Source organism: Sorex araneus, chromosome X (assembly GCF_027595985.1).
Source record: "Sorex araneus isolate mSorAra2 chromosome X, mSorAra2.pri, whole genome shotgun sequence".
NCBI lineage: Eukaryota > Metazoa > Chordata > Mammalia > Eulipotyphla > Soricidae > Sorex > Sorex araneus.
The window spans coordinates 277,562,811-277,588,731 of NC_073313.1; the positions used below are offsets into that span (position 1 = coordinate 277,562,811).

Genomic DNA, 25,921 nt, shown 5'->3' on the forward strand with positions numbered 1-25,921 from the left:
TCAACAGTCAGAGCAAACACAGGCTCAAAGTCAAAGGCTGGAAAACAATCCTATAGGCAAACAACTCCCATAAAAAAGCTGTTGTAACCATTCTAGTATCTGACCACACTGATTTCAGGCTGAAGAAGGTGACAAAAGACAGTGAAGGTCATTTCTTATTGATAAAGGCATCTGTACAACAGGAAGAACTAACAATACTAAATATATATGCACTTAATGAAGGACCAGCAAAATCCTTAAAACAACTACTCATAGACTTGAAGAAAGACCTCGATAGGAACGACACAATACTAGTGGAAGACTTCACACCACTGTATCACCTCTTGATAGATCAACCAGACTCAAGCTTAGTAAGTACATACTTCATCTGAGGGAAGAAATGGAAGAAAGGGACATAGTAGATATATACAGGACACTTCATCCTCAAAAAGCTGAATAGACATTCTTCTCAAGTGTGCATGGAACATTCTCCAAGATAGACCACATGCTGAGCCACAAAATATACCTCCATAATATTAAGAAAATAGAGATTGTATCAAGGATCTTTTCAGACCACGATGCACTGAAATTAGAAATAAATCACACACACAAACAGAAAATGAAATCAAACACCTGGAAATTAAATGGCTCACTATTGGACAATGAGTGGCTTAGAAAGGAAATCAAAGAGGAAATCAAAAGATTCCTGGAAACGAATGAAAATAAGGACACGAGTTACCAAAACCTATGGGATACAGCAAAAGGTGTGTTAAGAGGAAAGTTCATATCTCTACAAGCATTCCTCAGGAAGGAGGAGTGAGCCCACATAAGTAACCTAACCTCACAGCTTAAGAGCTTGGAGAATGACCAACAAAAAGAGCCCAATCCGAACAGGATGAATGAAATAATAAAACTGAGAGCAGAAATTAACAAGATGGAAACCCCAAAAAATAATCCAAAAGATCAATGAAACCAAGAGCTGGTCCTTTAAGAAAATATACAAGATTGATAAACCACTAGCAAGACTCAAAAAAAAAAAAGGAGTGAGAAAACCCTAATAAACCAAATTAGAAATTAAAAAGATTAAAATGGGGACATTACAACAGAAACTACAGAAATTCGAAGGATCCTTAGGGATTACTTTGAGAATATTTATGCCAGAAAACATGAAAACCTCAAGGAAATGGATAAATTCCTAGACTCCTATAGCCTCCCAAGGCTGAACCAAGAAACCTGGAATACCTTAACAGACGTATCACCATCAAGGAAATTGAAACAGTAATAAAAAGTCTCCCAAGCACAAAAGTCCTGGCCCAGATGGATTTACTAGTGAATTCTTCCTTTAAAGAGGACTTACTCCCAATCCTTTTTAAGCTTTTCCAGGAAATTGAAGTATCAAAAACACTTCCAAACAGTTTCTATGAAGCAAGTATCACCCTGATACCAAAAACAGACAAAAATACCACAAAGAAAAAGAATTACAGACCAATATCCCTGATGAACACAGAGACTGCAAATCAAAAGAGATGCAAATCAAAACAACAGTGAGATATCATCTGTGTGTTGACACCACAGAGACTGGCACACATTCAAAAGAACAAAAGCAACCAGTGCTGGCGTGGATGTGGGGAAAAAGGGACACTCCTTCACTGTTGGTGGGAATGCTGACTGGTCCAACCTTTCTAGAAAACAATATAGTCCTTCAAAAACTAGAAATTGAGCTTCAGTCTCACCCCACAATAACACTTCTGGAAATTTATCCCGAGGATGCAAAAAAGCACAGTAGAAATGACATCTGTACCTCTATATTCATTGCAGCACTATTCACAATAGCCAAAATCTGGAAACAACCCGAGTGCCCTAAAACAGATGACTGGTTATAAAAACTTTGGTACATCTACACAGTGGAATAATATGCAGTTGTTAGGAGAGAAATCATGAAATTTGCTTATAAATGGATAGACATGGAGAGTATCATGTTAAGTGAAATGAGTCAGAAATAGAGGGACAGACATAGAGGGACTGCACTCATTTGTGAAGTATAAAATAACATCACATGAAGCCGACATGCAAGGACAGTAGATACAAGGTCCAGAGGGATTTCCCCATAGCTAGAAGCCTGCTTCATGAGCAGAGGGGAGAAGGCAGATGAAATAGAGAAGGGATCACTAAGAAAATGATGGCTGGAGGAACCAGCTGGGATGGGAGATACATTCCCAAAATATATAATGGACCAAATATAATGACCCCTCAGTGTCTGTGTTGCAAGCTATAATGCCCCAAAGTAGAGACACCAGCTAAATTTTTCGGCATGGGCAGCTCCTCGCAGAACATCTCCAGACTGAGAACTAAGCCGAGGATCCATGCCCGCCTAGTAGGGGAAAGGTATTTCTCTCTCTCTCCTCTTCCTTGCCAGGGGTGAAGGGCGTGGTGACCGCCATATTATGACGACCACAGATGGGGTTTACAAGCTTGCAATGATCCAATATCTGGAAGAAATCTTCTGGGACTTAGTTGCTAAAGTATAGAAATCCAAAATTGACCTCATATCTCTTCATAACAGGTCTGTCTCTAGTGGGGCACTCCTAACAATAATAGTGAGGTTTGTGTTGAAATATTGAATGTAACCATAAAAAAATAGAAAGTAAAGTGAAATTTACCAGTTACAAGGTGGGGAGGTGCGGGGGGTGGTGCGGGATGGGAGGTGTGCTTTTTTTTTTTGGTGGTGGGATATGGGCACTGGTAAGGGATGGTTGTTTCAGCATTGTATAACTGAGACTTAAGCCTGAAAGCATTGTAATTTTCCACATGGTGATTCAATAAAATAAAATTCTTTAAAAAAATATAATGTCCCAAAGTAGAGAGAGAGTATGGGGAATATTGTCTGCCATAGATGCAGGAGGAGGGTGGGAAAGGGGGTGTAACCCGGGATATTGGTGGTGAGGAATGTGCACTGGTAGAGGGATGGGTGTTTGATCATTGTGAGATTGTAATCCAAACATGAAATCTTGTTACTATCTCACGGTGTTTCAATAAAATTTTAAAAATTTTTTTAAGAAAAGACATATTGCCTCTGTACTCCTCCACCTTCAGTGAGGTAGACCAAGCAGACCATTATCTCTGCCTCAAAAAGCTTCTTAAGGAAGAACAATCAGACTCATTTCAAAAGTACAGTGACTAAAGTTAGTATGTGTTTATTTTCCTACATAATTGGCCATTTTTTAAAGAAACATGGACTGAGAACTTTAGAATATGAACAGTTTGAACATATAGAAAAAAAAAGAAAAAAATTAAATTGCAAGAAGGTAAACAGACATTACACCAACTCTTGAATTTGATTTTAGCACTAAATTATAAATAATTCTGTGGCCAGAGATAAAGTCCAGCTATAAGGCACTTGTCTTGCATGTAGCCAACCTTAACTCAATCACTAGCACCACATATGATCCCTGAGCACTGTCAGAGGTGACTTATAAAAAAAGTCAGGATTAAGCTTCGAGCACCACTGGGTGTGGTCACAAAACTAATAAAATATAAGTAATTCTTACATGCATACAATATCCATTTTTCATTTTTTATCCTTTTATTGCTGACATCTGCTCATAACCTAATTAAAAGTTCTTATTCTATTGACACCTTTGACAAGGGGACAAACTCTTGGCCTAGATTATAGAAATGAGGGTGGGGAAGGGAAACAAAGAGATGTGAAGTAGGGGACAGGGTTCTTCCGGGAGTTGGGTGGGGTAGAGGTGTAGTATGTCTGTAAGTGAGAACCACGGAGTCAGCACTGCTGTAAGCAGGAGCCCCAGACTGCAGTAGCCAAACTTGAAAATATTCCTGGGACGCAGACATTGGTGCTGGAGCATCAAATGCCAGAAACTATCAGGAACAACGTTGTAAATCACAGTACCTTAATAATTGAAAAAAATAAGTGGGAAAAATGATTATAACAATTATAACACTTAAAGGTGCTAGAGCGATAGAGGGTAGGGTATTTCCCTTGTGAGCGGCTGATCTGGGTTTGATTCCTCCATCCCTCTCAGAGAGCCTGACAAGCTACTGAGAGTATCTCGCCCACACAGCAGAGCCTGGCAAGCTACTTGTGGCATATTCGATATGCCAAAAACAGTAACAACAAGTCTCACAATGGAGATGCTACTGGTGCTTGCTCACGAAAATTGATGAGCAACGGGATGACAGTGATACAGTGATGCAGTGATTCTATGGAGTCAATCAGTCATTTGGGTCACCACTGATGAAATAATAGAAAGTCATTCATTATTTGAAAATGTAAATTGAGCTTAAAATGAACATTATTACATCCATTAAACTCTCAAAATTTTTTTATTATTTTTTTAATCACTGTGAGATAGTTACAAAGTTTTCCTATTTGAGTTTCAGTCACATAATGATAGATCACCCAACCCTCCACCAGTGCACATCTTCGTATGTATCCCCTCTATACCACCCTCCCTGCCTCTATGGCAGACAATCTACCCCATATTCTCTTTTATATTGCTTGTAATGAATAGCATAAGATGTCGTGCAGCCGCAAGAGCAGCCACGTGCTCCTGGAATTCTAAAATTTTAGATAATTAGGGACTGGAGAAATCTCTACAGGGAGCTTCTGTTCTTAGCTTGGAGATTCTTTTATGTGTCTCTGGATCATAGTTAAGGAGCTTAAGTAGCAGCCAGAGGAAGTTTGTGGGCATGACCTCCAGGGTCCCATGAGGACAGGTTGGGGGGATGAGAGGGACTGGCCCATCCCCTATCACTTGACGCCTGGAGTTTGCTATCACTGAACTCGCATACCTGCACTTCCCTTTTGGTTCTGGAAATTGGCGGTTGCTAGAGTTTTAGGGGGCAAGTGGAGGGACAATGCCTGCTGCCGTCTGAGGCACCCTGGTGAAGTCAGCCTGGCTTAAAGGCATCTCTGCAGCAAACTGCTCGGTTTGGAGATTCTTTTGTCTGTCTCTCGATCATGGCCCTTGTTTCCATCATTTCTAGAGAAATAAACTATTGGTATATGCCCAACAGATGTGCCTGCTTGCCCACAGCATGCCATGCTGCTGGCCCTAAACAGAAACTTTTGATCTCTTTCGAGATTTTACAGGTCTCTGAAATAAGGCCAATAAATGAGCTTGTATAGCTGAGCCAGAGGTGAATTGTGAGTGTGGCTTGACATATCTAACTTTTGGCCATTTAATTTCTTGGTAAACTTGGTCCCAAGTTGCTGAGGTCTGGCCAAAGGCACAGTGGCAATTTTGGGGTATCAAGAAGTCTGAAGGCACCATCAGGCTACTAATGCACTCTCCCAGCAGGTACAGGTTGTCCTGCTGGAGGCACCATATCCCCAAACCCTCAACAATTTTTAAGTTGTAACACCAGGGGGGGGCTGGACTGGAGTGATAGCACAGTAGGTAGGGTGTTTGCGTTGCATGTGGCTTACCCAGGTTCGATTCCTCCATCCCTTTTGGAGAGCCCAGCAAACTACCGAGAGTATCCTGCCTGCATGGCAGAGCCTAGCAAGCTACCCGTGGCATATTCGATATGCCAAAAACAGTAACAATAAGTCTCACAATGAAGATATTACTGGTGCCCGCTAGAGCAAATCTATGAACAATGGTACTGACAGTGCTACAACACCAGGGGGCCATAAGTACAGTGAGTGTCTTTCATGGGGAAAAGCTGGCTTTGATCCCTGGTACCCCATCTGACCCAAGCTAGCTAGTAGTGAACCTTGAGCACAGAGCCAGCTGTATGCCCTGAGCACAACGGGGTGTGACCCACAATCTAAAGACAAAAACAAAAGCAATCTAAGGTTGCCACATCAAATTCAGGGATGCATGTGAGGTATTACAGTATGCAATGTTAAAAAATATATATAAAAGGTGAAATTAGTCTGAAAACACTGTTTTAAATAAAGAGCATGTTGACTCAGACTAAATAATGTACTCCTGAGAATTACTCCTGTTAGAATGAAAGCATTTTGTTTTACAAATCTAAATATTAACAATTCAAAGTATTGGCAATCAAAGTACCATTGATTAGCCAGGGTTCCACTCAACATCTAACTTACCTAACTCTACCACCCCTGTCTTGATAGGTTGTCTGCATTCCTATGGATGGTGCACTAATTTTAACCTTAAAAGTATTGCTGGCCGATTCTAAATATGATTGATCTACTTCTCTATCCATATTATTAGCTGCAAATCTGAGATATGTCACAACTTGCCTTACTAAGATAGTTGTTACTTCCAATGGTACTGTTCAAATATTTTAATCTTGTAATTCTACTAATAAAAACAAATTTTAGCATTCAACCCTAATATTTTTTTTTTGAGGCCACAACTAGTGCTGATCAGGGCTTAGGCCTGGTTCTGAGGTTAGGGATATTTTCTAGAGATGCTCATGGAGCCACTTGAGGTGTTGGGGATCAAATTAAGGTCAAACACATTGCAAGGCCAGTGCCGTATACACTTAATTATCTCTCTGGTCCTCCAATAGTTTCATATTTAATTTTAAATGTATTTTAAAATCTTTTCTATCACTTGTCTTCCCATTGATCTTTGATTTGCTCGAGTGGGCACCAGCAGCATCTCTATTTGTCCCTGTCGCGTGCTAGTATAGCCCAGTGTACTGCTCACGCCAGGAACAGGAAGAACCTCAAACAGTTCATTCAGGGTTTTGATGAAGAAGTCTGATCATTTCGTTGGTGGGCGGCCATGAGGTCTTTTGATGTCCCACGGAATCCAGTCGCTAACAGGTCTGGTACAGCGGTCATCTCTGAATCTCATTACATGTCTGGTCCATCTGATTTTTGATGTCTTGGCAAACAAGACAGTGTCCCTGATTCTTGACCTTCAACGGAGGTTGGAACTCCAGATTCCTTCTCTCACTTGAGTGGGATGTGATACTCCTAGCATAGCTCTTTCAATTCCTCTTTGGGATACCCGAATAGCGTTCTCATCCTGTTTGCGTAGGGCCCAGGTCTCTGAGGAAAGTTAATGCAGAAAGAACAGTGGAATCGAAAAGATGTACCCAGAGTCGGAGGTCCTTCGTCCTCTTAACCACTATTTTGATACTCTTGGAGGTGTTCCACATTGCTTCTCTTCCTCCTGTGCAGTTCTGACGCCAAGTCATTCCTCATGTTCTTGACCCAGGTACACATAGCTGCTACATTTGGAGATGTTTGTTCCATTGAGAGCAGATAGAGCATCAGGGACTAGTTCGTTTTTCATGGCATTGTCTTGTTGAGGTTCAGCTTCAGTCCAACCTTTCAACACTCGCAGTCAAAGTTGGCCAGCATCTGTGCCGCTTGGCTAATGTTTGGCGTTATGAGAACGATGTCATCAGCAAAGCGGAGGTGGTGTAGTTGCCAACCATCTATCTCTTTCCCATTCCAGTCGTAGAATGACATTCTCGAGGGTGGCACTTAAGAGTTTCATGAAATCACCCTGCCGAACCCCTCTCTTTACATCAATGATCACTTCCTTGTAGAATGGTGAGATCCTGGTGGTGAATCCATAATACAGCTGGAGGAGGATCTTGATGTACTGAGTTTGAATGCCCTGTTTGGCTAGGGCTTTGATGACACTTTAGTCTCAACAGAATCGAAGGCCTTCTTTAAGTTGATGAACGTTAGACAGAGGCATCTTGAACTCGCGCGAAACCTCAATGTGGTTGGTCACTGTGTGGATATGGTCGATTGTGCTGAATCCTTTTCAGAACCTGGCTTGCTCACATGGTTGTCCTTCGTCTAGTGTTCTGCCTATTCTATTCAAGATAACATGAGTGAACAACTTGTAGACGACAGACAGCAGGTAGATTGGGCAATAGTTGCCAATGTTGTGGATGTCTCCCTTCTTGTACAACAGAACAGTCCTGCTGGTTTTCCACTGGGACAGAACCTTGCATTCAGACAGGTAGCGTGTGAAGAGCCGAGCCAGTGTATTGACGAGTACTGGTGGCAGATTGTTCAGGTGTTTGGGTTTGACCTTGTCTGGACCAGATGCTGTACGGGTCTTCACCAGTGAAATGGCGTGTCGGATTTTGAAAGGGAGGACATTGGGAATGACATATCCATCCTGCGGAATTTGGTATGTGGGCAGGTGGACGTGGCTTTCAAAGAGATTTGAGTAGAAGTCGTGAATAATCCTCTCCATTGCCTTTCTGGAAGATGTGATAGATCCATCAGGAAGTCGGAGGGCTGTCGTCTTGGTCTTGTAGTTGGCAAAGGACAGGCGAGTGTTGCAAATTCTTTTCCAGGCTTCTGCTGCTCTTCTCACTTTGAGGTCTTCCTTTATCGCTTCTCTGCACAACTTTGCAAGCTTGGACGCTAGCTTGTGGTTGCTTGAGGCTCATGCCAACCATGTTGATGAGTGATCTCGAGAGTCTCCAAAGACAGGCATCTGTTTGCGACTTTCTCACTTTCAGCATTCTTCGTGCAGTCATGGAGGTGCTGAACCAGTATTTTAAATTAAAGTTTTAAAACAAAATATATTAAGATATCTTCCTTTCCTTTTTATTTTGGTTTTGGGAGCAAATCCAGTGGCTCAGCAGTACTCAGGGATCATTCTTGGCAGGGCTGCGGACCACATGAGGTACTTGGAATTGAACCTGGGTTAGCCATATTCAAGGCAAGCCCAGCACCCTACAAGATTTACTATCTTTCCATCACCTAGTATTAAAGTATTTTAAAAGTAATACTTTAAACTCAATGTATTAAAACACTGCTTTATTAATGCATTAATGTATTTAATGTACTTTAAAGATATCTTTAATTTAATATAATACATGTCATGAGCTGGAGCGATAGCACAGCAGTAGGGTGTTCGCCTTTCACGCGGCCGACCCCTGTTTGATTCCTCCGCCCCTCTCGGAGAGCCCAGCAAGCTACCCATGGCGTATTGGATATGCCAAAAACAGTAACAAATATAAGTCTCATGATGAGAGACGTTACTAGTGCCCGCTTGAACAAATCGATGAGCAACGGGATGACAGTGACAGTGACAGTGACAATACATGTCATAAATTACCCAAATATAAAAATTGAGTAGTCAATCAATTCAGTGATAAAATAAGTGTTAAGAATAAATGAATAGAAGTTTTATCATTTTGTTTCTATACTCTCATGGGTCATTTTATATGTGCTATAAAGTGCATATTTTCCTAGTAGGAAAAACCACAGCCCTACATGACACCACTAACCATTTCTAATGATCTACTCCTACATCACAAAAATCTACCCCACTGACCATCTCTAATGACCTACTCCTACATCACAGTCTACTCCACCCACCATCTCTAATGACTTACCCAAAATGTATCTGGAGTCATGTTTGAATTCCAGATGCCTTGGACTTGAGTTAAGTCAAACTGTAGCAGTATTCATAATAGAATTAATTTGTATCACATGATTAAGAATACCTTTCCAAAACTCCAATTTTTGAAAAAATCTAGATTTTTATAGGCCTAGAGGGAAGGATCAGGGACACAATTTTGAACTATGACATTATATGAACCTCCCTCCCAAAAACTCTGCTGGTGTAGTCCTGGAGGCCCTCAGTATTATCAGGCATTACTTTAGAGATCTTCCTAAGGAGGTCTTCCTGGCCCCAGTACTGCAGGGCCTAAGAAGCTCTACATCTTCCAGCCCTTGCATTCAATCACTTGGCCACCTTGGGACTGACCCCTTCAAACCCCTGACCATTGTTTGAAAGCCCACTCTCCACATACCAAAATAAGAAACAACAAATCTGGATTTTCATACATAAAAATGAATTGATGTAAAAATCAAATCTATTGCAGACAGATTTCTATAACAATTATTACTGTGCTGCTCTGTACTTTTGATAATGATTCCTACAACTGCATTACTGAGAGAAGTATTCAGGTTAAAAATGTCAATAACGTACCTCTGTAGTTTGGGAGAGATTGTCCTGGCATGGAACAAGAAGAGACGTCTTCTCCCATTTCTGTACTATTTGATTGGCTTCTTCTATTTTCTCCTCACAGCTTTTCTGAGAATTTAGCAATGTGACCTCATAAAACTCTTGAATATCTGTGAGGGGTAGAATTAAAACATCATGTGTTGTCACCTTATAAATAATATCTGTATGAAGGTATACTTTAAAAAATGCTGATTAAAGAAACTTCATAAACATTTAATCCAAAGAAATTTGATAAGATGGAAAACTTAAATTTATATTTTTTCTTTGAGACTTCTGATAGTAACATTATTTATAATTCAAAAACTTGAAAACAAACAAGATATCCTGCAGTTGGTGAACGGAAAGACTGTACCAAATTTATTTTTACATGTAAATATATAGTCTCACTGTATATTTACAGATATATCCAAACCCAAAGATGACCTGAAAGTAGAATTTTCCTCTGAAGTTGTCTAAACCAAAATGGCATAACCATTACAAGGGGGGGAAGAGATCAGATTTGCAAGACACACACATAACCTAAAAAGCAAGGCCAACTAACATCAAACCCAAAGCACTACTAAATAAAATGAATAAAGCATAAAATTATAAATGCACAGCCAGTATAAAACAGTTTCCAGGGATGGAGCTTGGCAGGGACACATTCAGAATGCCTACTACCTTTAGCATGACTGCTGCAATGTTGAACACTATTTTTGCTTTTTGTCCTTTGTCAATAAGAAAAAAAATCCTCTGCAGTTATTTTTTTTGGTTAAAGTCAAAGATATAAACATAGAGTAGAGTACAGAGAAATGATTTTGGATTTGATTTGGTGGTATCAGTACAAGTTCATGTTTATCATATGTCTGTCAATGTAGAAATAATTATATGTGCATATGTATAGACTTACATACAACATATGTATTTTCTTGCTCTACTTACTGTCATAATAAGCACTATATGATCAGATTTAATCTCTATTTAGCAATGTCCCCATGCAATAGAAGTAGTGATTATGGTGATATTCAATTAGTATCTTCAAGAATTCAAGAAAATAAAGGGAGAAGATATCAAATGCAGAAAGAAAAGTGTACAAATTTTCTAGATCTGTAATACACCTCTAGAGTGAGAGGGCATAGAATCCAGGACAGATCAATAACCCAGAGTCCAGATTTTGGTTAAGAACAGCCACCAAGCAGCAACCATGAAGGAAAAAGTAAGATATATGGGAAGTTGTGAAAGGGGATGGAGAGGATAGACAATTTATTTTCTTTTTTCCTGATCTCACAAAGTATTGCTAAGATGCATTTCATATTTATTCCTTATTCTATTTTATGCTATATCTATTATCTACTCAATAACTTAATATGGTATCTATCCTACTCAATAATTTTCAAGTGTCAAAACCTATAGGAATGACCAAGCTAGTCAATTATTCCCCACCATATCCCATAATTACTCACAAGCAGTAAGCACCCAATCAATGTTTACTAACATTAGTTCACCTACTTGTTTAGCATTGCCTACCTGCCCAGGCTAATAGAAAAAAAAATAATTGATTAAACTAAAATCTCTTTACTTTCAGAACTACACATTATTTGTATCATGTTCTGTGATTTGACTACTGATGTGATTACAATAGCTAGCAATTTTCATTTTTTGCACATATTTATCCTTCAAGTGATAAAAAAAGGACACTTCATAATATTTTGACTTCACAACTAACTTTAGAAGGTTTATAAATTGTTGGCTGACTTATAGAGTGCTTCTCAAATTCTTCTGTATGAATGCATTTCAATCACTGTCACTGTATCACTGTCATCCCGTTGCTCGTGGATTTGTTCGAGCGGGCACAAGTAAGGTCTCTCATTGAGGGACTTATTGTTACTGTTTTTGGCATATCCAATACACACAGGTAGCTTGCCAGGCTCTGCCGTGCGAGCTCTATACTCTCGGTAGCTTGCCAGACTCTCCGAGAGGGGCGGAGGAATTGAACTCGGGTCGGCTGCGTGAAAAGTGAACGCCCAACCGCTGTGCTATCGCTCCAGCCCTGCATTTCAATAATTTAAGGAATTTAAAAAATGAATTATTATTAAAACTGAGAACTGAGTCCTGAATCGCTGCATATCTACCAACCTCACTGCTGATATTAATTTCTCATCCACCAACAAAGGTGGACCTAAGAATAGATTTCCTGGAATCAGAATTAAAGACTTCATACTTCCATTCCAAACAAACCTTGATAAATTACTACAACCCTCTTTCTCAGAGTAAGAGGTGAGGATGGATATTTATGGGACTGCTAGAAAGAGTAAAAAATTTGTGAGAACTATGCTGATTGCTTTATTGCTTAAAAATTTCACAATTATTGACTAAATTGATTCAGATTCAATTATCTATAATTTCAATAAAACTATTTTAGTGCTCTTATGACATATTAAAGCAAACAACCACACATCTGTAGGTGAATCTTTTTTATTTGAAGATTTATTTTTGACATGACCAAAATTCACTGGACAAACTAAACATAATAAGTGAGAGGGAGAAATGAATTTCCTTTTACATCACTTAAACGAAGAAAATAAGATTCAAATCATAAGGCCATTTTTTTGGCACGACTCACAAATTGTTCAGTAATTACCTACTTAATCACATTAAAACAAAAAATAGCCAGAATGGGGTTTTTGAGGATTTTTAATTTTTATTTTTTAGGTTTTACTTTTTGTTTTTTGGGGTTTTTTTTGCTTTTTGGGTCACACCTAGTGATGCTCAGGGGTTACTCCTGGCTCTGTACTCAGGAAATGCTCCTGGTGGTGCTCGGGGCACCATATGGGATGCTGGGAATTAAACCCGGGTTGGCCGCATGCAAGGCAAATGCCTTACCTGCTGTGCTATCACTCCAGCCCCCAGAATGCTTTATTTTTTTATCTATTACCTCACCAACCAAAATAAAAGTGACTGGAAAAATGTCTTGTCAATCTGTCCAAACAGCCAAGCAAGGTATTAACAGAACCGAATAAAGTAATTTCCCTGTCAGCTGAAACCTATTTAGAGCTTATTGTTATTCCATATAATTTTGTGATTGGAACAGGTCATGCAATTTGCCAAAGCTGTTTAATCCCCCAAATTTACTGATACAGCTAAGAATTATCTACTTAGAGTTCCAGTAAGGACATTTTAATCTATTTTGATGAAAGTTATTTTAAAATATGGTTCTTATGCTATTTCTAACATCACTTTTCTACTCTAAGGGTAGGGATCTGAGACACTCCTAATCTATTTTACCCTGACACACTATAGTTTAGAGGATATATCTCCTTTATAATGATGACTCTGGTTATAAATTCAACTAGACTGTATAACACAGTTTATCTTCTTTTTATTTTAAAATAGTGAAAAGGTAACTACCCTTTTCTAAACACTTGGATCTGTTTGGGAAACCAGGTAATGTTCATATCCTATTTTTTATTCTATATCTATTTCCCTTTCTCTTGTGTAAAGAGTGACAATTGCCATGGTTCGTTTGAGTCCACAATTCTTAGACATTGAAACACAGAACCAGAATTCTCTGTAAGGGTTTTATTCTGAACTTACGTTTGTGTATTTACTCCAATGTTTAGTACAATTGGTGAGATGCAAAGCACCAAAATGTAGAAAAGACAGATGAATGAGGAACTTGTGACATATACACAAATAGATATTATGCAGCTGTAACAAATTTATAAATCATGTGGTTTTCTGCAATATGAACAGAACCAGTAGCCTTCCTCAATAAAAGAAGCTTCACTTCACATCTTTCTTCTCTGGGAGTTCTATTCTGAGATGTAAATACAAGAGCATGGATGTGGGTGAGGATTGAGACTTAGTTAATTTAATAGAAACCTTACCTTTCTGGACTTCCTCCACTCTTACTTTCACCCTTACTTTTTTTTTTTATTAAATCACCAGGAGATATAACTACAGAGCTTCATGATTGGGTTTCAGTCATACAATGTCCCATACCCATCCCTCCACTGTGTGTATGTCCCACCACTGATATCCTCCATATCCCTCCTGCAATGCACTCCTCCTACCTCTATTGCAGACACTTCCCCCTCTTTTCTCCTCTCTCTCTCTGTTTCACTCTCTTTCTCTCTCCCCCTTCATCCCTCCCCCCTCCCACCCTCCTTTTGGGCATTATAGTATGCAATACAGATACTGAGAGTATCTGTATTGCATACTATAAATTATGTTCAGTCCTTTATTCACTTTAAGCACACAGCTCCCATCCAGGGTGATCCCTTCCAACCATCATTGCCATAATGGCCCTTCTCTATCCTAACTGCCCTCTCCTCTTCCCCTGCCCTTGAGACAGCCTTCCAACCATGAACTCACCCCTACTTTTATACACACACACACACACACACACACACACACACATTGACAACAGAGGGACTCTTGGCTTCAAAAAACTATCCTAAAAGGAATTAGATTTTTTTTGCAAAAAGCATTGCTTCAGCACTGAAGCATAGGAACTCTAAGATACATATGATACAATCTGCTGTCTGAAAACTACTGAAAAATCAGGGGATTGTATCAAAGATACAAAACTCTGCTTAACAGGGCTTTTACTTTATAAGTCTAGAAAAAAATGTGCATTAAAATAGCAATATTATCAAAATAATGGGAGAAAATGTAAAATCTTGCCTTTTGCTTCAATATGAGCAGAACAGGAGGAAGTTATGCAAAATATGGAAGGTGTAGGGCAGTTAGGATAAAGAAAAGATGACTATGACATGCTTCACAAATTTTGACATAGAGATGGTTAACAGGCACGTAAAATGCTTATTATTACTTATTACAAAAGAATGCAAGCCAAAATGATGAAATAGCACTTAACACCTTTGAGAACAACCCTTATCAAATATAAGGTCAGAAATAATAGCTGGCAGGATGGTGTAGGGAAAATAACTCCCAATAATAAATTCTATCCAAAGAACACAAAATCACTAATTCTAAAAGATATAATGCCCGACTATTTCAAAATAACTAAGATGTATAAGCAATCCAAGTTGTCTAATACAGATGAGAAGCTAAAGATAATATATATACACAATACACATATAATAGAATACTAACCTCAACAATTATAAAAAATAAAATCTTTCCTTTTGCTTCATGAGTAGAACTGGAGGAGATTATGCAAAGGAAAATAATCAGAAAAACAAATTCTAGATTATCTCAGTTCTATATGGGCTGAAAACAAGGCAAGGGAATTTGACATTGGAACAAGGCATTGGAAATTTCAATTTCCAATGAAAATAAACCCTTAGGTGATGATCACAGAATTGAAATTACCAAATTGAGGTTGGGGGTGGTGTAAATGACTAAAAGTGTCTATTGCATTTTACTAGTGTGCTTCACACAGTTACACTGTATTTTAAAAATACATAAATATTTACACTCATAAATCAATGTTGCCTCATTAAAAATAAACTTAAGAAATAAAATCATATAACAAGCAACCTAACTTAAAAATGAAATGCAAACACAAAAGTTCATAAGTTTGTAAGTACTGTACCTCATGATGATTCATTAATAAAAAATATTCAATGTTAGTTATTCTTTTGATAAAAGCATTATCTTTGAACAATGCTTTGTACACAAGAGGTATCATTAAAAGTTGGAAGTCTGGACACAATATTTTTGTTTAGCACAAATTTCCTTCAGATAAGTCAAGAGTGAAGACACTTGGAGCAATAAAGCAAAGCTAATACATGAGAAGGAGACACAAAACTATTATTATTTACAATTGGAACAAATAGTAATCAATTGGAACTGAAATTTTAATATAAGTGCAACATGTGCATGAAGCAGTATGGTAGTTTTTAACCTCAAGAAAAAGGGTTTCCAAAGTACAAATCTAGAAAAAAATTAATTAAAAATATCTCTGTGTTGAGTAAGTATGATACCTCAAGGCGCTCAAAAGCAAGCACTAAATAAACTCAAGATACTTTTAATATGAATCATCTATCTTTTTTCAGCATTTTTATTCCTAAACCAGGTGTGTCTTGTTATATTTCTAGAAAATAATTAAACTTCAATTTCATATAACTTATTCAAGATAAAGTATGATATAAATTACTTTCATCCTTCAGTGATTTACTATGTAAACTCTACAAATCTTGGAAAGATTAGTAACTGTCGTAATCTTGTATAAGGCAGGTTTTTAATTCTACATTTCTGTATGTCCCACTTGGAGAAAAGCCAAAGATCTCTCAGTCTCTGAGGGCTTGTTTTTATTGCATATTGAGGAAATGGAGGAAAGAAATTAGTGTTTGTAATGCGCCCACCCTGCATTGTTTACCTACCATAACACAGAAAGCACCATATTTTTTTCATTTTATTCTTCAGACTACAGTTTGAGATATGTATTACAATTATTTTAGAGATGGAGAAATTGAGGCTTTTGAAGTTTACCAGACTTGCCAGAAATAAGACTAGAATTGAAATTCACATCTAGCACCAACGTCTACACTCTTTGCTACAGCATACTGCAGTATTATGCCTAATGGAATATTAGATGTTAACTGAATAATATCAATCCTAAACAAGTATATCTTATTACAAGTGCATGGCAGGAATAGCACTTAGAAAATTCTTCAGATCAACAGATGGGTGAAAAATGAAATTTAAAGAACTCTTTCAAAAAGCATCTAGAATCCATTACTAAGAATATGTTGATAAATCGCAACTATAATGCTAAGCAGAAATTATTTTGTCTCTCTGTCAGAAAAAACTCAATCAGAATAAATTGGGCTCCAGGAACTCTCTTTTTCCGCTGGGAAATGCCACGGGAAGCTAGGTTGTTTCTATACAGCAGTCATTACAGATTGTTAAGTATGAAGGTAACAAATAGTTAAAAAATGGTTAGTACAGATAACTTTAATGGTGTTAATAGCTTCAAAGGTATGCTTTACACAGGAAACATATTATTCAATAAGTTATTCAATAAATTTTAGTCAGGCAGAGAAGTATAAAATATACTATATATAACATGTATATGTATATATAACATAACATAACATATATATAACATATATACCCTGTGGAATTAAAGCTAAAGATGACAGAACATACAAAACAAAAGAGAATAAGATGGGAACGTTTGAAATAAGATATCAGAATTTGGGGAAGCATTTTCTGGCTGGTAACATAACTAAAAAAATTACTTAATAGATTTCTCAGTGATTGTTTTTGTAATTTTATAATCATTCCAAGTAACCATCTCAGATAAGGTCAGTATAGCATTTAGTTGTCAGTGGGATCTTTTTCACAGAGAAACATACTAAGTAGAAAATAAAAAGTTCTTTCTCTGATACAAATAAAAGTGTTTATAGCTCCTCAAGTCTGTAATGAAAGATACATTAGTGCTTGCTTAAATACTTTTTAAATTTTTTCCCTTTATATAACTTTAGTCTTCATTTTGTTATCACGTGGGAAATAGAGCTCTGAGTCTGAAGCCAAGATTGTGTAGACCATTATTCATAAATGCCCAAAGCTAAGTCCTTTCTTATGAGCTGCATGAGGTCATAGGAATTCTTTGGCCATTTAAGCACCTACTGTCAACTACTACTTAAGAAAAGTGTCACATTTACACCTTGCTCCAAAAGGATTGATGCAAATGGCAATCTAAAATCATTTTGTTTGAAATTTGTTTGAGATATAACAGATGACAGGTAATCTTCAAAAGAACACTGTTCTTAAGCACCGGTATGCTGGTTTATCTGAAAGATGGATATCAAATTGTAAAAACTAGTAGAAACACATTTCTATCAAATTTATAGCAATTCTTTATTGTCATTATAGTTTAATTTCAAGTACATGTACTTCTATTATTATTTATAAATGAATAATTATATTATTTATTATTGCATACTAATTATTAGACATTAATTATCCTTTCCACACATTATAAGACAGGTTTAGCATATATATTGCATTCTGTTTGTGGTCTAGTTTGTTAAGTAATCTAATTGAAATATGATCCTTAAAATTTCCGAAAAAGTGTCTAGTCACTGAATATTCAACACTTGCCATTTTTGGTTTGGGGGCCACACCCAATGATGCTCAGGGGTTACTCTGGCTCTGCAATCAGAAATTACTCCTGGTGATGCTCAGGACACCATATAGGATGCTGGGGATGGGATCAAAACCAGGCAAGCAACCCACACGTTGTACAATCATTCCAGCCCCTATTTCACCACTCTTTCCCACAACTTTCCTAATGCATAGATTTTGCATAAGAGAAAAATTTCACACCTTAACGTATGTCTTAGGAAAATATTACCCCATTTTTCTAAGAAATTACTAACTTGTTTTATATTGATTAAGTAAAAATAAAAAAACTGAAATGGGAGTATAAAACATCCTAGAGATCTGTCTCTGACTCTCTCTCTCTTCCTCCATCCTGCTCTTTTTCTTCCTCTTATTTTTCCCTCTCTCTTTCCCTCTCTCTACTTTCCCCTCACTCTCCCTTCTCCCTGCCTCTCTCCTGAATGGTTTTACTTAGCATAAATTCCTCCAGTTACATACAGGTTTTTGCAAATGGCAAGATTTTTCATCTTATAGCTGAGAGATACTTCACTGTGTAAAAATGCCACATACTTATCTACCAGAAAATAAGTCAAAATTAGGAAATGTAGAAAACTAGAAAATGCAATATGTACAGGGTGTTAGACTATAACTGTAGTTAGTATAATCTCATTTCAATAGAGATATTGATATAGATATAAATTTATATTGTATAAACATACATAAAAAGGAAAACATTAAGTTTAAAGTGAAGAAGTCGAGAACTTAAATCACTCAAGTGTTAAAAAGTTAATATCACCACCAATAATGGAGCAAATATAAATCGTATGCCACCCGATGGGATGCTGAGAAGAACACAGCCTCATTTCTATGATAGGCCTTACTAGAAAGAAGGGAGGGAAAATCAAATAAAGAATAGGGTACTGCCCCAGAATTTAAAACATTTTAAAAATATGACAACAGAAGTACAGGTATGATATTAATGTAATTCTTTGCATATTTCATTGGGACTTCCAATTTTTTTTAAAAAATACCATTTTTATTTAAGACTGAGGTCTACTCAACTTAATTATACTTTCATGCATGCATCATTTCCACAACTCTAGAGAGTCCACTTCACCCCACCAATGTCCCAAGAGCTCATCCCTGGCACCCACCTCCCATGGAAGCTCAATCTGTACATGAAATCTCCAGTTCTGATGACTTTGGTCATTTTTTGATCCCTTACTATATTTCTTTATGATGTTTTTATGTTTCTTACTATGTTTTTGTTTCTTTATGATGGTTACATTATAATTATATAGAAAAATGTCCTTGTTTCTAGGAAATATGTACTAATATACAAGAAAAGTTAACCAGTTATTCTCAAATTATTGAAGAGATAAAATATTTGCAATGTAATTTTTAAGTTTAAGACTGTTTAAAAGTATTTTTAAAACCTTAAAATCAATATTAATAATATTTTAAAACTAAATTAAAGTCAGAGAAAATTATAATATAGAAAATCTAAATTATTATTACCCAAATTTTCAACTTCATTAACCTGTTTTTGTGTTAGTAGCAGTACCATTTATCAAGCTTTTACTTAACCACTTATCCAGCTTTTATGCACATTATCTCATTTATATGCTCATAACTATCAACATTTTACTCATTTTACAAAGGAGGAAACTCAGAAAGAAGAATTTTGCTCAGTTTGTTTAGTTCATAACTACTGAAACCAGGACAAGAACGACCTATGTTTAATTCTAAAGTCTATAATATTAATTATAATAAAGTGCCTTTTTATGTCTATAGTTTCTTTGTTTAATTCTGGGTTTACAGGAATTTTGTTTCTTTTTTTAAATTTACAATGCTTTATGAGCAATGACTGCTATTTCAGCTCAAAGGACCATCTATAAATTTCTTCAACCAAAAATTACTTTGCATCTAGCTTGTGATTCTTTTAATACAACATGCGTGTTTTTCTTATATAAGCTTGCAAAGTTAGCTTTATGAAGTTAGCATGTATAGAGTGTTTGTAGATCAGAGAGATAGTAGAGAGATTAAGGTGTGTGAGAAACATTTGAATGACATCAAATTTGATCCAGGGATTACCACAGGACTTAAATCTCTGGACCCTTGCTTTGGGAGACCAAAAAGAACAGTAGTTGTTAAATTTTATAATGTAATCAAATTAACTAAATAACTGATTTGCAAGAGAATAACTGGGTCATATAATCAAAGTTTCTGATTCACTTGGCCTAGGGTGTACGCAAAATTTAATTTTCTTTTTTTTTAAATTTACTTTCCTCTCTTATTAATTTTCTTTCCTTTTTATTTCTTTAAATTCCTCTTTTTCTTTCTCTCTCTTTCTTTCTTTCTTTCTTTCTTAATTTCCTTCTTTTTCTTTCTTTCTTTCTTTCTTTCTCTTTCTTTCTTTCTTTCTTTCTTTCTTTTTTATTTATTTTTTAAATTTATTTTATTGAATCACCAAGTGGAAAGTTACAAAGTTCTCAGGCTTATATCTCAGTTATACAATGCTCAAACACCCATCCCTTCACCAGTGCCCATATTCCACCACCGATAAAAACAAAAACAAAACAAAAACAAAAACAAAAAAACCCAATATACATCCCACCCCTCACCCCCCAAGCCCCCCCCCGTGCGTGACTGATAATTTCACTTCCTTTTCTCTTTACCTTGCTTACATTCCAGATTTCAACACACAACTCACTATTGTTGTTGGAGTTTCAAAACAGACTCACTATTTTTGTTGGAATTTATCCCCCAAGAATACAGCTCTATTAACAAGGAAATATTTGATAATAAGTTTTCCACTGATGAGAATGAAGAGATAAAATGTCGTGCAGCCGCGGTAGCGGCCACGCGGTTTACAATTTCTGTATTCTAGTAATTAAGTCCGCGGAGATTTAAGTTGGAAAATGAATCATTTCCCTTCCTGGAACAGCATGTAGCAAAAGCTTAGTTCACAGTCTCCATACATGGTTGCAAGCACTTGCTGGAACCCCAAATCCTAAAGCTGTCTCTGGTTCTTGCTCGTTCCACATCCACCGGCTGTGCAGAGGCATGGGCACCCAGGTCGAAACTTGGCCAGAGCCCGGGCTCTGGCTGGGCTGAGACTGCCCCGTATCCCGCTTCTTTCTTTCTTTCTTTCTTTCTTTCTTTCTTTCTTTCTTTCTTTCTTTCTTTCTTTCTTTCTTTCTTTCTTTCTTTCTTTCTTTCTTTCTTTCTTTCTTTCTTTCTTTCTTTCTTTCTTTCTTTCTTTCTTTCTTTCTTTCTTTCTTTCTTTCTTTCTTTCTTTCTTTCTTTCTTTCTTTCTTTCTTTCTTTCTTTCTTTCTTTCTTTCTTTCTTTCTTTCTTTCTTTCTTTCTGTGCCACATTTGGGGCCTACTCCCAACAGTGTGTTCTGGGGTCATTTCCCAGCCTTGCTCAGGTAATCATAATGTTCCAAGTATAGAACTCAGGTTTCATGCCTGCAAAGCATGTGCTCAGTTCTTCAAGCTACATTTCCAGGCCCACCCCAAATTTACACTTTTTCTAAAATGTGAACAAAGGCCGGACCCCGCCTGCTCCGTGGCCCTGAGCACCCTGGGCTTCCCTCCACTCAGGACTGTCGGCCGAGTGGCCGGCACACCACCCCTAGCCCCTTGACCACTGTCTGGTTGTGGGAAAGGCACGTGGCCTAATCGTCAGGGGGCGTGGCCTAATCAAATGGGGTGTGGCCTTTTTACTGGCAGCAGATAGTTTCCTCAACATCATATCCAAGACTAACATCCTAGCTATTCGCAAGCAATAGGACAATAAAATACAAGACTTCACATAAGGATTGAAGGAACATCTCAGTGGGAGACCAGGTTCTACAAGCGGGAAATAAAAAGGCAACCACTATTGACTGAGCCTATCCACAATCCTTTTTCGCAACAAGAGGAAACAGGGATACTCATCTTCAAGGGCCCTATTTCATACCACCACAACAACATGAAGAAACAGCGAAAATCCCCATTGGAAGCAGAGGACGATCAAAGGAGTCCAGAAACCTCAATGGGCATTTCCGACAAACTTGACCTCTCTGATAAAGAATTCAGAGTTGAAATCCTCAACATGTTCAATGAACTCAATTCAAAGATGGACAACTTCAAGGAGGTCCTGGCAGAAACAATACAACAGACAGCCAACAAAATACGGGAAGAAATGAGAGCAGAAATAAAAAACCTTCAAAAAGAAATGAAGGATTACGTACATGAAATCAAAAACTCTCTGACTGTCCTCAACAATAGGATGACTACAGCCGAAGACAGAATCAATATGCTTGAAGATGGCTGTAAGAAGCCTACAGGCAACAACAAACCATGTCAAGAGACCTCATAATAGCTCTAGCCAGAATCAGAGTCCTAGGGGATGATTTCAAGAGGAACAAAATTAGAATCATTGGACTACCAGAACCACAGGGAACCAACCCCAATGAAAAAGACACAGTCAAACAAATCATTGTGGAAAACTTCCCACAGCTGGACAATGCGAGCATCCAGATTCAAGGCCTTCTAAGGGTGCCAGCTAAAAGAGATCCTAACAGAAAAACCCCAAGACATATCATAGTTACAATGATGGACGTCATCCAGAGAGACACAATACTGCAAGCAGCAAGGTCCAAGAAGGAAATCACATATAAAGGAACACCCCTTAGATTCACAGCAGATCTATCAGAGGAAACCCTCCAAGCCCGAAGGCAATGGTGGGATATAGTGAAAAAACTCAATGAAATCAATGCTTCACCAAGAATACTTTATTCGCCAAAACTCATTCAAACTTGAAGGAATCATACACTACTTTGGGGATAAACAACAGCTCAGGAACTTCATAGACTCAAAACCAAACCTAATAGAAGCACTAAAAGACTATTGTAAGACAAGAAGAACCCCTACAAGTACAATAAACCCTTACACAAAGATGGCACAAAATCCCATAATAATAATCTCTGTTAATGTCAATGGTCTAAATTCACCAATTAAGAGACACAGACTGGCAAAATGGATTCAAAGACTGAACTTAACTTTCTGCTGCCTGCAAGAAACACATCTGAATAGCCAGAACAAAGACAGACTCAAAGTAACAGGATGGAAAACAATCCTGCAAGCAAACAACTCCCTCAAGAAAGCTGGGGTGGCTTCACTAGTATCAGACAACATACACTTCAAGTTGAAAAAGATTAGAAGGGACAGTGAAGGCCACTTTTTATTAATCACAGGATATGTACATCAGGAAGAAATCACACTCCTAAACGTCTACACACCCAATGAGGGACCAGCTAAATACCTAAAACAGCTGTTAAGAGACCTTGAGAAGGACATTGTGAGCAACACAATAGTAATTGGAGACTTCAACACGGCACTGTCTCCTCTGGACAGATCAAGAAGATTAAAACTCACCAAAGAAATACTGGCTTTGAAGGATGAAATAGAAGAGAGAGCTAATAGATCAATACAGGGCTCTATATCCCCAAAAAAGGAAATATACATTCTTTTCCAGTGCACATGGAACATTTTCCAGAATAGACCATGTGATAGGCCACACAACACACCTCAACAGAATCAACAAGATAGACATTGTACCAGCTATCTTTTCAGACTATTATGCACTGAAGATAAAAGTTAATCATGAACAGATGCAGAAAACCAAATCAAGCACCTGGAAATTGAATAGCTCGATATTGAACAATGAGTGGGTCAGGAAGGAAATCAAGGAAGAAATCAAAAGGTACCTAGAAACAAATGAGAATAAAGACACGAGCTACCAGAACCTATGAGACGCAGCAAAAGCCGTTTTAAGGGGAAAATTTATAGCTCTGCAAGCATATCTCAGGAAGGAAGAAAAGGCCCACATAAATAACTTGACTTCACAGCTCAAGACCTTAGAAAAGGACCAACAAAAGAAGCTCAAATCAGGCAGAAGGTAAGAGATAATAAAACTTAGAGCAGAAATTAACGACATGGAAACCCAAAAGACAATCCGAAAGATCAATGAAACCAAGAGCTGGTTCTTCGAGAAAATAAACAAGATTGATAAACCACTAGCAAGACTCACAAAGAAAGAGAGAGAGAACCCTTATAAGCCGAATCAGAAATGAAAAGGGTGACATCACAACAGAAACCAATGAAATTCAAAAGATCATCAGAGACTACTTTGAAAATCTGTATGCCATGAAACAAGAGAACCTAGAAGAAATGGATAATTCCCTCAACTCCTATAATCTCCCAAGGCTGAACCAAGAAGACCTGGATTACCAAAATAGCCCAATTAACATCAAGGAAATCAAAATTGTAATGAAAAGTCTTCCCAAAAACAAAAGCCCAGGTCCAGACGGATTCACCAGCGAATTCTTCCAAACATTTAAAGAGGACCTTTTGCCAGTCCTTCTCAAGCTTTTCCAGGCAATTGAAGAAACAGAAACCCTCCCAAACAGTTTCTATGAGGCTCCTATCTCCCTAATACCAAAAGGTAACAAAGACACTACGAAAAAAGAAAACTACAGGCCAATATTCCTGATGAACACAGATGCGAATATTCTCAACAAAATATTAGCAAATAAAATTCAACAACTCATCCAAAAGATCATAGACCACGACCAAGTGGGATTCATCCCGGGGATGCAAGGATGGTTTAACATCCAGAAATCAATCAGCATAATCCATCATATCAACAAAAGAAAAGATAAAAATCATATAATAATATCAATAGATGCAGAGAAAGCATTTGACAAGATCCAGCATCCATTTATGATGAAAACACTCGCCAAAATGGGTATAGAAGGGACATTTCTCAATATAGTCAAAGCCATTTGTCACAAGCCTATGGCAAGCATTGTCCTCAATGGGGAAAAACTAAGAGCCTTCCCTCTGAGAACAGGGAGAAGACAAGGATGCCAGGATGCCCACTCTCTCCACTTCTGTTCAATATAGTACTGGAAGTACTTGCAATAGCAATTAGGCAAGAAAAAGATATTAAGGGAATTCAGATAGGAAAGGAAGAAATTAAGCTCTCACTATTCACAGATGATATGATACTATACTTAGAGAACCCTAAAACCTCTACCAAGAATCTCCTAGAAACAATAGACTCGTATAGTAAAGTTGCAGGCTATAGAATCAATACCCAAAAGTCCATGGCTTTCCTATATGCAAATAATGAGAGAGAAGAATGTGACATGAGAAAAGCAATCCTGTTCACAATTGCGCCTCAAAAAATCAAGTACCTCAGAATCAGCTTAACAAAGGAGGTAATGGACCTTTATTATGAAAACTATAAAACGCTACTTCAGGAAATAAAACAGGACATGAGGAAATGGAAAGACATCCCCTGCTCATGGATTGGAAGAATTAATATTGTCAAAATCGCAATTCTCCCCAAAGCATTGTACAAATTCAATGCTATCCCTATAGGGATACCCTTGACATTCTTCAAAGAAATGGAGCAAGTGCTCCTGAAATTCATATGGAACAATAAAGCCCCCACGAATAGCTAAGGCAATTCTTGGGAAAAGAAAATGGGAGGAATCAACCTCCCCAACTTCCAACTCTACTTCAATGCGGTAGTCATTAAAACAGCTTGGTACTGGAACAAAGGCAGAGCTGCAGACCAATGGAGCAGGGTTGAATACTCTGACACACACCCCCAAATATATGATCATCTAATCTCTGATAAGGGAGCAAGAAATGTGAAGTGGAGCAAGGAAAGCATGTTTAACAATTGTGCTGGCAAAACTGGACGGCTACATGCAAAAACAATGGGCTTAGACCTCCATCTATCACCATGTACAAAAATCAGATCAAAATGCATTAAAGACCTCAACATCAGACCAGAATCCCTAAGGTATATTGAAGACAAGGTCGGCAAATCCCTCCATGACATTGAAGCCAAAGGTATATTCAAAGCTGACA

At 37.6% G+C, this 25,921-nt stretch overlaps 1 protein-coding gene across 1 annotated transcript in view; it reads right to left on the reverse strand.

Moving 5' to 3' along the window:
- The window catches only part of LOC129399890 (disks large 1 tumor suppressor protein-like), a 601,778-nt gene that overhangs the window by 188,430 nt on the left and 387,427 nt on the right, over nucleotides 1–25,921 (reverse strand). The window contains exon 3 of the mRNA XM_055121296.1: nucleotides 9,897–10,042. Coding sequence (XP_054977271.1) covers nucleotides 9,897–10,042 — 146 coding nt within the window. The remainder of the gene's footprint in view (nucleotides 1–9,896; nucleotides 10,043–25,921) is intronic.